The sequence below is a fragment of the Carassius auratus genome, chromosome 26, assembly GCF_003368295.1.
Source record: "Carassius auratus strain Wakin chromosome 26, ASM336829v1, whole genome shotgun sequence".
In the NCBI taxonomy this organism is placed as follows: domain Eukaryota; kingdom Metazoa; phylum Chordata; class Actinopteri; order Cypriniformes; family Cyprinidae; genus Carassius; species Carassius auratus.
The window spans coordinates 15305834-15319965 of record NC_039268.1 but is presented as its reverse complement, the minus strand read 5'-3'; the positions used below and the strand labels follow the sequence as shown (position 1 = coordinate 15319965).

At 36.4% G+C, this 14132-nt stretch overlaps 1 protein-coding gene across 4 annotated transcripts in view; it reads right to left on the bottom strand.

The window, feature by feature from the left end:
* cntln (centlein, centrosomal protein) overlaps window positions 1-14132 on the bottom strand; it is a 144168-nt gene that overhangs the window by 33358 nt on the left and 96678 nt on the right. For 3 of the 4 annotated variants that reach the window (XM_026204410.1, XM_026204408.1, XM_026204406.1), the window contains one exon: window positions 6518-6615. In XM_026204410.1, the coding sequence (XP_026060195.1) occupies window positions 6518-6615 (98 nt within the window). The remainder of the gene's footprint in view (window positions 1-6517; window positions 6616-14132) is intronic. The other variant, XM_026204407.1, reaches the window with a different exon arrangement.

Sequence of the window (14132 nt, the reverse complement as noted above, 5' to 3'; positions counted from 1 at the left end):
CCACTCACAATGCCATCATCTGCTCCGAATTATTCAACAAACCATTTCATTCCTTTGCTCAGAATGTTCCCTCAGTTCTCACCAGCCCCTCCAGCTAGAATCAAACTAAATATTGCTTTAGGGGAAGTCAAGTGCTTCTGAATAGACTGTGAGCTTAATTTGTTCAGGCTAAATACTAATGACAAATGATTTGCTTGTGTTAAATGAGTGAAGGGCCCGCTGTCAAACACCAGCAGAGTCAGCGAATGCAAACAGAGCAGTTTAGTTTCATTCAAATGAGTCTTAAGGGTCTTTGTTGTGCTGTTGAGGGCTTAAATGAGCGATCCATAATACAGATAGACAGGTGGCGTTTACTGCTGTTTTACTTTACTACAATTATTATTATTTTTTTTTATTTTTTTTTTTGTCTGAGCATAACCATTGTTATAAACTGTTATTTTGCATGACCGGTCTCTAGTTTTAGATCTATGAGCTCTGCATGTGACCTATTTGCATTAGGTTTGAATAGTTATGTACTGATTCTACTGAAATAAAATTCTTACCCAAAATCAAAACCAACAGCATGAGACAAAAATCAAATTTTATAATTAGACTTTAAAATCTCTAAACAACTCAAAATATAATTTTTTTTTTTTTTTGATTGCACTTGATCCTCCTTCAGATGGCATAACTACATTACCAACAATGATATTTCGATAATATCTACAGATGTAATAACATTTTCAAATGTATAAATTTACTTTTGGCTAATATTCATTAGGGGTGGAACGGTTCCATTTGTATCATGGTTTTAAAATCACCAATTCAGTACACCGTAAAATCTCCAGTGTTGAAATCCCAGTGTTAAGGACTTACAGAGTAACGAGTTAAAGTTGTCAAGTCAAGTCACCTTTATTTATATATCACTTTAAACAAAATGCATTGCGTCAAAGCAACTGAACAACATTCATTAGGAAAACAGTGTGTCAATAATGCAAAATGACAGTTAAAGGCAGTTCATCGTTGAATTCAGTGATGTCATCTCTGTTCAGTTTAAATAGTGTCTGTGCATTTATTTGCAATCAAGTCAACGATATCGTTGTGGTGTTGAATTTGAACACTAGTTGGTGTAAACAGCCCCCACTTGCGGTGTAAAAACGGAGATTAACCCTTATTAACACAGTTAAGTGTTATCAAAGTCCTAAATTGTCTCTGGTGTTATTAGTCACATCCGAGACATTTTCTCGTGTGCGAGCCTGACCCGTCTGAAATATTTTTCAAAGACGCAATTTTCTTTGCTAGCAATGCGAAGTGCATTAGGATGTAAAACAGTGAAATAAAGTGTTTAGTCTTACTTACAAAATATATTTTGTAATATCATATTGTTTTATAACTATATTTATGTGCTGTAATAGGGTAAACTCCTGTTTTTTTACCCTAATAAAAGTTAAAGGAGCATTAAATAGTTAATAAATAAACTGAATTCTAATCCTCATAATATTAACGTTAGCTAATTAACACACTTATGCTAACAATTAACTACTCTAATAACAGCATTTATTTCAATTTGACATTCAAATTAAAATATTTAATAGTATTCATAACTAAAGCAGTTTTACCCACATCCTTGCACTCTATTTGTGGTGGCATATATATGAAAATTCATTCTCTGCCAGGAGGAGGCACTTGTACTCAGGGCTGGCGTAAGCTCAAATCACGCTCTAGGCAGAGCACGATCTTGCCGCCCCCACCTCACATTCACAATTAGGGATCCTAAAGATTCATGTAAACTATTTTTTTTTAGCTATGAAATTACACTAAAATAAAAACGTGCAACCTTTTTTTTTGAAGTTTTTTTTTCATTCTGCAAAAAGGTGAAAAAGGTACACAATGCAACAGCTGCATATAATTTCTGTTTTACAGGCTAATAGATAGTGTACAGAATAAAACTAAACATATGCACACAACATTTTAGCTCACAAAACTGCAGGTTTCGATTTTTTTCTTGACTGATACACACATTCACACACCTAAATTTCAGAAGCGTGCGCGTCGGGCTTTCGCAGCGACAAACGCTTTGATTGCGTCCTTGAGCATACCTTGTACTTCGAAGATCAATTTTAATCAGTTTAAGCTTTGAGAAACTGCGTTCTCCAGAGCTCACAGTGACGGGGAGAGTGAGAAGCACTCTCAATGCTACAAAAAACATTTCGTAAAATTGATTCCATCCCTTTTTCACAGATGAATTTAAGTGCATCCAGGGGTTTAGATCCAGCAACCAGGCGTCTGCCCAAAGCAGTCAGCTCTTCAAACAATTCATGGCCATCAACATCCCGCGAGTCTCCATGAGTCAGGGTCTTTTCCAGTCCTAGCAATCCTGAAGAACTTTTCTATTCTCCTTTTCTTTGAGAGATGCGATGTCATATAAACATCCAAATACGCGCCCATTGTCTCTAAGCAGCGAAAAGCACTGTATGACCAGATAATTTTATTTGTGTTGACATTTTTGAATATACATTAAAATATTTTGTATGCATATAGACCTACTAATAGGGCGCTGCCAGGCAGGAATATTTATTTGAAATGTAAAGTTTTTTATTTTATTTTATTTATACTAAAAAAATTCTGTTGATATAGCGATAATTGTAACCTAATGTGAAACAAACAAATAAATTAATAATTCTTTCTCTCTCTCTCTCTCCTTCTCACTCTCTTGCCGCCCTGGCTGAGCTGCCGCCCTAGGCAGCTGCCTAGTTCGCCTATAGGCACGCGCCGGCCCTGCTTGTACTGCACGAGAGAGGTTTCCCAGGTAACAGCTGTAATCAAATAATCGCTGAGCCTGCGCTCAAAAACGGTGCTCAGGCATTACAGGCAAGATGTAATGAAAATGGCATCCATAATTTTCGCTGTTGTCTACATTGCTACATCGCTGTTGTTGTAATGTATTGGGAAGCCAGAATGCGCATCCATCAACAGAAAAATATATTAGCCGAACCCAGTTTGTTTTATGTGTTATTTATAGCAAACAATATTACAGCGTTGTCAGATTTAAGTTGAAACGTGGTTCTTGCATGTGCCAAACAATTGTTTTTTCCCGAGCCTCTCCACCGCTAATATTCATACAGTAAGTAGTTATTCAAAAGGCCCTTTTTACCACCACGGGTACCGCCGCCGCGGCATGTGTAAAGTGCATTTGCAGCTTTGACCGCTGAGTAACCACAAGTTATCAAACAAGCGCATCAAAGCACATTTTCGCAAATAGATGTCAGTTTTGCCTTGCTGATGTGTTACATTTGACTGTTTCAGTCACGGAAAATGAAAGAAAAACACTATAGTTTAAATATTTAATATATTTAATGTTCACAAATGAAAGTTTGGTATTTATGAGTTGTGCATTTCTTAGAATGAATTCAAGCAGGATAAATGTCAAGCGTGTGCCTGAGTCTGTGCTTATATTTTCTAAGCTACATGGATTTAAACCATATTTTAGATTTAAGACATTTAAAAGGTGTGCAGTATTATTTATATTATATTAATTATGCGTCATATTATTCAAAAGAAATTGAATTAATTATTGATTAATAAAACGTCCTCACAATTAAACTCAAGTTCTCTCATTATAATCAACAAAATTCACACAGTGTAAAAAAGAGCTTTAGTAATTGACAACTTGTGATTTTAAAGGGAGCCTTCTTTACTTGCTTTTAAAGTAGGGCAAATAGCATATGACCGAAAAAAAATCCCAGATTTCTTTTTATTTTAGAAAAAAAATCTGATTTATGATTTAAACCGATTTTTAAATCAATATTCAAATGACAAAGAAATTTTACAAAACAAGTTTTAATATAGTTTTTTATCATTCATTTAGCAGTCAAATTTATAACTGCAACAAGATGATAAAAAAAAAAAACAGTAATGTTATTACCTTAATGCTGGAAAGACCTTTATTTATTTATTTATTTATTTTTCTTGTAGAACTTATTTGTAAATAAAGCAGTCACTGTCTGTGTCTACACCGGACGCGAGAGTTGTCATCTGTGCTCCAGAGCGAAAAACTTGATGACATCACACTATAGTGTCAAATCATCTGAACGCAGTATCAGTACATTTCATCATAAACAGAACGAGCATCAGTTCACTGATTGGGATCGTGTCCAGCGTATCCATCACTGTGTTCTTTTGTCTTTTGTTGGATCGCTCCACTTGCATCCTCCACTCCAGCTCCGCCCCATACTGAGAGTTCTTCGAGGCCGGCGCGTAGAGCCCTGTGCAGGAGAGCGGCGCCCCCGTGTCACTTCCGGCTGCAAAATCTTCTAGGAAGACGACTAAGCGGCCCTGACACAGACAACTCGGAGATATGGGAGACTGCTTTTCAGGAGCTGGCGGAGACAGCGCCACTTCTTCCCCCTGAGGAGGGCCGGGTGGAGAATTCACAGCTTTTTTTTCTTCTGTTCTGCACCCACTTTTTCAGAAAAGAACAATTTCCCTTTCCTCCGAGTTGCAAGGCTCGCGGGTTGACGATGAGTGATGCACTGCCTCCTCATTCTCACCCACGACGCCCCCTTTCGCCAGAGGTCAAGAGGTTGCGGTTTGGAGACGCAACGCCTCTCCAAATGTCTCAGGCCAGTTCCTCTTGGAACACAAGGAGTGTGACCGTGATGACTAGGAACGCGATGCCTTTTGGGCCACCAGACACAACTCCCCATCACTGCATCACTGCGGGTATATTGACTGCCCCTTTGGTGCCACCTGTATGGAGTTTGGGAGTGTGGCTCTATTTTCTATTTATTGGCCTGGATCTGCGAATCTTGAATCGGGCCCTGCACAAGCTCCCGTTCAAGATGCTGATGCAGAAATGCATTATCAAATGCGTTCAGCCCCAGGACTGGTTTGCAGTGATCGACCTGAAAGACGCGTACATTCATGTCTCGATCCTCCCTCACCACAGACCGTTTCTGCGGTTTGAATTCGAGGGTCAGGCATGGCAGTACAAGGTCCTCCCCTTCAGGCTCTCCCTGTCCCACTGTGTCTTTCACGAAGGTCGCAGAGGGCGCCCTTGCCCAACTCTGGGAAGTCGGCATCAGGATCCTCAACTATCTCAACGACTGGCTCATTATGGCCCGGTCGCGAGAGCAGTTGTGCGATCACAGGGACTTGGTGCTCCGGCACCTCGGTCAGTTGGGGCTTCAGGTCAACCGAGAGAAGAGCAAGCTCTCCCCTGTGCAGAGAATCTCTCATCTCAGTACTGAGTTAGACTCGGTGAGTATGATGGCACGGCTCACCAGCGAGCGTGCCCAGTCAGTGCTGAACTGCCTGAGTTCCTTCAGAGGCAGGACAGTGGTACCACTGAAACACTTTCAGAGGCTCCTAGCGCATATGGCATCCGCAGCCGCAGTCACGCAGCTTGGGTTGCTCCATATGAGACCACTTCAGCACTGGTTACACTCCCGAGTCCCGAGATGGGCATGGCGCCGCCTCTATGTGCTTTCACACAGGACGCGTTTGCAGTTCGCTACTCGGTACGTAAACGATCACTGCACTGCTGCAGAAGCAATGCTCCTGGAACACAACTGGAATCCGTTAACATGGGTGCGTAACATGGGTGCATGGCTGCACTGCAGACGGAGTATGTGTGAAACAGGCGTACGTTAGTTTGCACCTTGTGCAATGTGGAATTAGTTTACAGCTTTTTCAAGCAGTTTGTTATGCATTTTGGAAACAGGAGATGTACATTTCTAATGCAGCTTGATAAACCCCTTCTCAAAGCCTTACTGTTTGTCAGTTTTATTTGGTTAACACACATATTATGAATACAGTCGGCAGAATTCGAATGAGCCATTTTAATCTAGATTAATCTATGCCCACCTCTAATATAAATATATATATATATATATATTTATATCCACATCTTTGTGGATTTGTGAGCATAAGCTTGCTTCCGCTTCATCTAAAAATGCATACGCATGATGCTGAGTATTTAATGAATTAATTTTCTTTTCTTTTTTTGGGTGATGTAACCCTTTAATGTTAATCTATACATTTTAGCACTTTAAACTGTTTACATGTATACTAGTTAATATAAACAAACATTAAGTAACAATGGACATAGATAACCAAGATTAATAAATGCTACAAAAAATTGTTAATTAAATTGCTTTCATGCATAGCTTAAATTGAGTGGATTTTTACATAGTTCAGCAACAGTATTCACCTGTCTATATGACAATGTATATTTTGAACATATGAAATATTAATTGGACATCACACATCACATCTGTCTTTCGGAGGAAAAATTATTACTTTAGTTTAAATAAGTTGACATTTAAAAGTTTAAATTAGTGTTCATGATACTTATGAATTAAATAATGTTATCAAACTGATTTTTGATTTTTTAAGTGTTACCATTGACTTTTTATGCACTTAATGTCTGGTAATAGTCTGTGGCTCTGCAGTTGATGTAAGGAACTGTGACCTAACATTATTATTCTTCACAAAATTTAGCTATTCAAATAAAGGTTAAACAGCCAACGAATGGTACCTTTTTAAAAGTCTGTTCCACTCTTCTGGCGGTTGTCTTGATGGGGGTGCTGCTCCTCCTGACCTCGTCCTCCGGCACTTCCCGAAACAGAAGCTCTGCTGAAGGATTAAAAACCCATACTGTCACCTGACAGCCACTTTCTCTATTTAAATCAATTATCATTAATGACACATAATTTCTCGTCTTTTTAAAGGTCTATTTAACTGATTGAGCTCATAAAGAGGCCTTTAATGGACAGACTAAGAAAAGGGACTTGTAACCACAAATCAAAACCTTCTGACCTGATGCAATCTTACAGGTTATTGTAGAGTAATATAAATTAATTTTAAGGGGAACTGTCAATGTATGACAGAGTTTGTGTTGTTGACTTCATGGCAGGAACTTTGTTGCTATGCTTGTTTAAAGAGGGGAAAATAAACACATTTGGAGAGCAGAACTTTCTGCCGCCTTGAGTTAATAAAAGTTTCATGGTGAATGTGGATGCTTATTTGTCGAATGAACATGTTGTGAAATATTTACAGTTTTTTTTTTTGCCTGAGCTGACCTTTGGACAGCAAAAAGCAAGGCTGAGATTCTAGTGAGTTGCAGACCTGTCTTTCTCTGTAGCCTCATGCTCAAACCACACACTTGCAAAAAACAATAACAACAACGAAAAAAAAACATTATTTGAGCTCTTATTTGATACTCTTATTTGAGCATGATCACATCACAGAAAACTTTAAGGAACCATTACCTGTTCATACTGTGTTGATAACATCAAAAATAATATGTAAAACATATATCATTTAATAAAAATTATGTTTTTTATTATTATTATAATTATTTTTAATAGTGAAAATTTCTACGGGCAAGTTGTGTTCCATCTCATGACACTTCTGAACTGAGAACTAAAGCTCAACATAAGTCTTTGGCTTCACAGTGGCTCACTATTTTCAATATTATGCTGTGTGCAGAAAAAAATAAAACAAATAAATCAATCACGTTTTAAACACTGACTGTTCTCTTTTAAACAACAATGTTTTTAGTTGTCTGAGATTTAATGGATTTTTAAAAGTATTTTACCATTATACATCATATACTTGTAATTTAGAGCCTGAAGTAACTAGAGAAAAAGAATATTCATGATTAAAATGCCCATGGTGATTTTATTAATTTACATGTCTTTTTTTTACAGATTCAAAAAGCACTTTTACATTGTAGGCCCAGATATTCTTCAAGCAAAACAAATAACTAAATGGTTTGACGTTTTGAACAAATTCAGGCAAAAAGTTTGTTTGGCTTTTGCTCTGAAAGTTCAAATACCTTTCCAAAGCAAACTTTCTTTGAAAAGTTCGCTGCAGCTAGTAAACACTAGAGATACACCGTCGCCGTGATTTTGCCAAGTAAGACATGTTCCGGGATCAACATCTTCTGATGATCCTGGATCAACATTGTTGTCCAAAAATATAGACTTAACCCAATCCCTACACCTAAACCTAACCCTACCCATAATTTATTCCTAAAATCAGAAGTGGTGGACAGTAATGGAGTAGCTTTACTTCGTTGCTGTACTTAAGTACATTTTTCAAGTATCTGTACTTTACTGGAGTAGTTTTATTTTGAGTAACTTTTACTTTTACTTTACTACATTCCAAAGCATAAGATCGTACTTTTAACTTCACTACATTTCATAAAACATATCGTTACTCCCTATAATATATCACGTGCTCCGACACGCAGAAGCGGTGTCTGATTCATCATGAACGAACTGAGTCTTTTCAAAATAAACCTTTAAATCGCATCGCAAATCTCACCAAACGATTCGTTTACGAATTAGAATGATCCGATTGCAGCTGTTCTGCAGTCGACCTCTCACTGATTCAAATGATCTTGTGAGCGCGCGTGCGTCTGATGTTGCCAAAGGTAAGTTATTAATGTCGAAATTTAGGATTAATTATTGTAACTGAAAATCATATTTAGGTCAAAATTGTCAGTTGTTTGGGAACTAAATCCGCTGTAAAGAGTGAGCTATCTGAGCGAGCCCACTGAAATACTCGAGTGCAGACGCAGACACATCAATCAGCCTATCTGTGTTTTAGGTAAAAAAAAAATAAAGAAATAAAAATACACCATTAAACTAGGGCTGCACAATGTGTCGTTTAAGCATCGATATCGCGATGTAAAAATCCACGATAGTCACATCGCAGGATGTGCAATGTAGGCTGTCGTAGTTGATTTGTTATTCATTAACTGTGCGGGCCAGCTGCTCCCCGGCCCTTGACGAATGTGATTCAAGGATTAATTGCACAGCTTAACCATCATAGAGTGAAAGTTTATCATTGACAGGACTGAAAACCACATGCAAGTTAAACAGGGCAGAGAGAGAGCGTGCGCGCGAGAGTGACAGAGAGAGAGCGCGCGAGAGAGAGACAGAGAGAGAGAGCGCAGAAAATAACACAGATTAAATAAAATAACTTGTGCATGTTCAAATTCCCCGCTGCTGTAATATTAACAGTTTTATTAAAATGCTACCATGTCCTATGTGACGTCTGTTTTTATATTGTTTATCAACAGTAACTTTATATTCTTTGGATTAACTAGACGAGTAGACAGACATGAATGTTTATTCATAGCCGTACTGAAAGTAAATATTGTTAGCTGATGCTAACTGTCTAGCTAACAAGCTTGCTGGTGCTAACTTGAGGTAATTTTTATAAATAATTTCCAAATATTTTTATTCAACCACCTATATATATATAATATATATATATATATAATATATATATATATATATTATATGTATATATATATATATATATATATTATATGTATATATATATATATATATATATATATATATATATATATATATATATATATATATATATATATTACATCTAGGGATAAAAGAAAGGATGTGATGTTCAGAACATGGTAACTACAGTAGCCTAATTATCAAAGAGGGGAAGAGATGCACCCCGTTTGGCCAGGGGTGTTTTTACACCACAGACAAGATTTGAGAAGGAAAAAATAATTATGAAAATATAATTATATTTTTCTTAAAATGTTCTTCCTAACTTCAGGCCTTATTATCATGTCATATAACTGTGATGTTCTGTTAAACAACAAACTTTAAAATACTTTGTTCTTACTGGTGAAGATCAAATGGTCATCTCTGTTTTCTCTCAGGTAAATCACAGTGTAAGCTTCACAGTTAACATCACTCTCATCAACGTAGTCCATATCAACAACAAAAATATATCTTGACTCCATATAGTGGTTATTTTGGGAAAAAATCCAGGTATTTTGAGCAGTAGGATTATTTAAAAAAATATATTCTAATATAAAATTAAATTAAGTAGCCTATATAAAATTGCAAACATCTATCTTTCAGTACTTTTTTACTTAAGTACATAATTTTTTTTTACTTTTGTACTTTCATTTGAGTAAAATTGAAAAAGGAGTACTTTTACTTTTACTGGAGTAATATTTTACTATACGTATCTGTACTTTTACTCAAGTACTTTATTTGTGTACTTTGTCCACCACTGAAAATCTGAGGGAAATAATAGCTGACTAACAAAAGTGTGTAAGCACCTAACACATAGTGGAAGCCTAAAACAGATATATCCTGAAAAATTATATCTCAATTCTGATTGGTTGATTGGAATGTTGATCCAGGAACATGTTGTACTTGGTAAAATCACGCTCACCAGAGATGCACCGATCGGTCAGTCGGTCGATTCCGAGTCGGTCTGTTTTGACGTCACAATTACAGAGACTGGTAATGTATTTATGTCATGCCAGGTGAAGCTTGCACTGCCTGAGTGAGTGCGAGAGAGACTCATGTAGAAATCAAAACAAATGAGCGTAACAGCACATACAGAAAGTTATAGATGCATACTGCAGTAGTAAAAAACAAAAAACAAAAAAAAAACATTTATAATATATGATTTAGGTATGCAACATTGCACTACCAAAATATTTAAACACAATTGCAATATGATTTCATGCAATAAACAAGAGGTAAAATTTAAGTGACTTAAGTTTTAGACACAATATTGACTGTTTCTCTGCAATTTCGCTGATGAATATAGTTCCAATCAAAGCCACAGCAGAACCAGGGGTTAAAGCAAAAAAAAAACTTTTTTCTTTCGGGGCAGCACATGCAAAGCATGCAATGACTGTGACAACTTTAACATTTGAAAGGATACTATGTCAAAGTTATTGTTTTCTTTATTCAAACTGATTTTCTTTTTCATGAATATATGATTGACTTGAAGAATGAAAACAATGCAGTTGTATTTATAAATATTTTAACTAATCTAGGGCTGTAACTAATGATTCTTTTGGGAATCAATTAATCTACTGATTATTTTGACAACTGAGTAATCCTAGTTAAAAAAAAAAAAAAAAAAATTGTAACACAAAAAACAGACTTAAGTGAAAACCAGGCTTTAGTATGACTATTTATATATAAACTAACAATGAGGCAATAATAATTGGCTCAAATACAACATCAAAACCAAGAAATTACAAGATTGTATTTAACAAAACAATAAAATACATATTGTAATATGCCTATATATATAACATGAACATAACTTAAGTACATTATGTATTAAAACAAATACCTGCAGAGGGCGCCAACGGCCTGGTGACGTTTTACTTTACAGCTTAATTAAACAATGTTTAAATCCATTCAATTTTAATATTTGGCCACATTCAGAAACATTTATTTTAAAATCACGATACATGGCATATTTAGACATAGGTTGATATATCTGCTGTGTTGGCAAAGGTTTATAAATGATTTACGTTACAAATCTAATGAGATAATGCACACAGTTTTCCAGATTAAGTTAAGCAATTAAAAAATTCACAGCGTATACAGAGGAAGAGTTTAGCCCCTTTCACACATACAGTCTTTACTGGTAAAGTTACCATTAATAGATCATGTGTGAACAGGACCTTTTCAGAAATCCGGTAAATATGTTTTGGCAATCATAACATTTGGCAATCATACCATATATTTGACCATTGCGCCTGACAGCTTTTTGTCGCGCTTCTCCATTCACCAGGGCTGCGATTCTGCAATTGAATACTATTATGCGCGTCTCGTGTTAATAAAAGCAAAACATTCTGACTGGCTACTAATGTTAGTTACTGTTAGTTAATGTCCTACCATTGGTAGGCGAACGCATGGACCCAAAAGTGATAAATCAACAAGATTTTTTTTACATTTTTATTAAACGCTGCATGCCAGAAATCCGGCACGGTGCCCTGCAGAACTGTTTTGTGTTTTCTAGCAACACAGCTGTGTTTCGTTACTGATTGAATCCTTGTTTTGACTGAATCAAGTGAGTCAATGATTCAGTAACCCATTCTAAGACAGTAGTTACTTGAATAATTTCTGAATCAATCAGCTATTTGAACAAATCTTTTGGATGAAGGACTAAATGACTCACTCATTCAAACAGCCATTTGCCACCACCAACTGGTTTGGCTTCACATTTAAAAATATCATTGCATTTCCCTCCCACATTTCTTATTTGTAAAAAATTATTTAATACATTAATCTTATAAAATTCTTTAAGCATTTGAGAAGTTGCAGTGCAAATGTATTTATGAAACCTCAGCTTCATCAAACTGTCTGTGTAAATACATCTAATGCCACTTCAGATGCAGCTTCTGTGTTTTTTGTACTGATTTTTTGTACTGATTTCATTTGAATGATATCAGCTCTACAGTTTCTTATTATTCCAACTGAATTAATTGAAACAAATTAATAATTTGATGTGAAAGATGACATTTAATAAGGTAAGTGAAAAACGAGAATTTAAGAAACATCTGAAAATTACATTTGTTCTTTAAAGCACTATATAAATAAATGTGACATGACTTGACTGGAGTGCTAATGTGCAGATGTGGTTTAAACATATCAGGGTTTTTCCTACATTGACAATTTTTTGGCGGCCGCCAAAACAATTTTCTGTCCCGCCAAAGCCTTATTTGATCTGTAATTGGGTTGATTATAGTTGAAGCAGGCTACTGAAGGAGTGACGGAAAGAATGAGCACATCGCTCCTTCCCCACGCGCGCACTCGCTGTCTTCAGTTCTGTCTTTGCTCTCTCCTCGCATCAAAATCTACTCATCCTAAGGTCGGAAGACCGAATACATGTTTCACGTGGTGCATTCGGAAAATATTTTTGGCTGAATTACCGCTGGGTGTGAATTGCAGTCAAAAAAAAAGTTGCCTTATCTTCTCTTACAACCAGACATAACAACAATAGTGATGAAAAAAAAAAAACTAGAAACAAAAAAAACCCTGGACAAACCATTCACTCTTGATCAATGTGAATTACTGCTGGAATATGAGCAGTAATTTATTCCATAATCACCTGGGTGCTGACAGCGCGTGCACAGATGAGATCTGAACAGCACACGTTAATATGCGTTTAAACTAAACCAATTTAAGCTTTGTCAGTTTAAACATTTAAGAGCCAAAGGACGCGAGCTCGCGCGCAGGGAGAAGATTTGTGCATGTGCTGCGTGCAAATATTAAGATCTCTCTGTAGTAGCTATTGTGTTCAAATGGACAAATTCACACAAAAAAAAAATCAATAGTTCAGCAATCAACAATCTTTAATTTATACAGTACAATATGCAATGCTGTTTTACATTTGATTACTTTATTCAATTTATGTACCTAAAGACTTATGCTAGACCCCCCCCAAAAAAAAGTATAATCACTCTTTGTATCTTTACTCTATTGTATTTATTTGTGCTGTTGTTTGTAGTAGAATAATATATATATATATATATATATATATATATATATATATATATATATATACACTAGAAAGTATAGTTTTTCCATAAACATAGCACATACCGAACTGTTCCCGAAAACCATGACTCTAAAATCATGAAACAAACCGAAACCGTGAAAAAGTTGAACCGTGCCACCCCTGGTTTCTTTGTATTTATTTTAAATTTAACATTTATTGTCAATATTGGGCTTGCGGATCTTGTGGGTACTAGGGTACTCTTTGCTGTGTGTGGATAACCATGTCGGTCAGCCACCACCGAAGACCAATTCTGACCCAGGAAAAACCCTGCATATCCACATCTCTCTCATCAGATGCTTTCTTAACTAAGGATGGGTACCGAAACCCGGTATTAAACTGGCCCCGGGGCTAAATTATGAAAGACCGTAGTATGAGTAAGATCTGACGGTATCGGTTCTGCTTTCGGTACTGGAGGAAATAAAATAATGTACTATGTATTTTTGCTTAATAATGTTGTCGTGCACATTTAATCCCGCCAAACATTTCTAATGTGCGATCATATTAAGACGTTTGTCCATGAGGTCTGCGTGAACTCTCATGCGTGCCACGGAGGCTGTCAGTCAGTCACACACACACAACAAGAACGAGCGCGGCACACGCATACGAAAACTCCCGCTTATAACAAAGAGTGACGATGGCGGAGAGAGCAAAACGTTCCAAATTGTGGTTACACTTTTACAGTTAATGCTGACAACCCTCGTGGTCATAAGTGCACAACAATATTTGCATGTAAGGGCGGAAACACAAGCAATATGTCAAAGCATCTTTCAAAAGTGCATTATGTG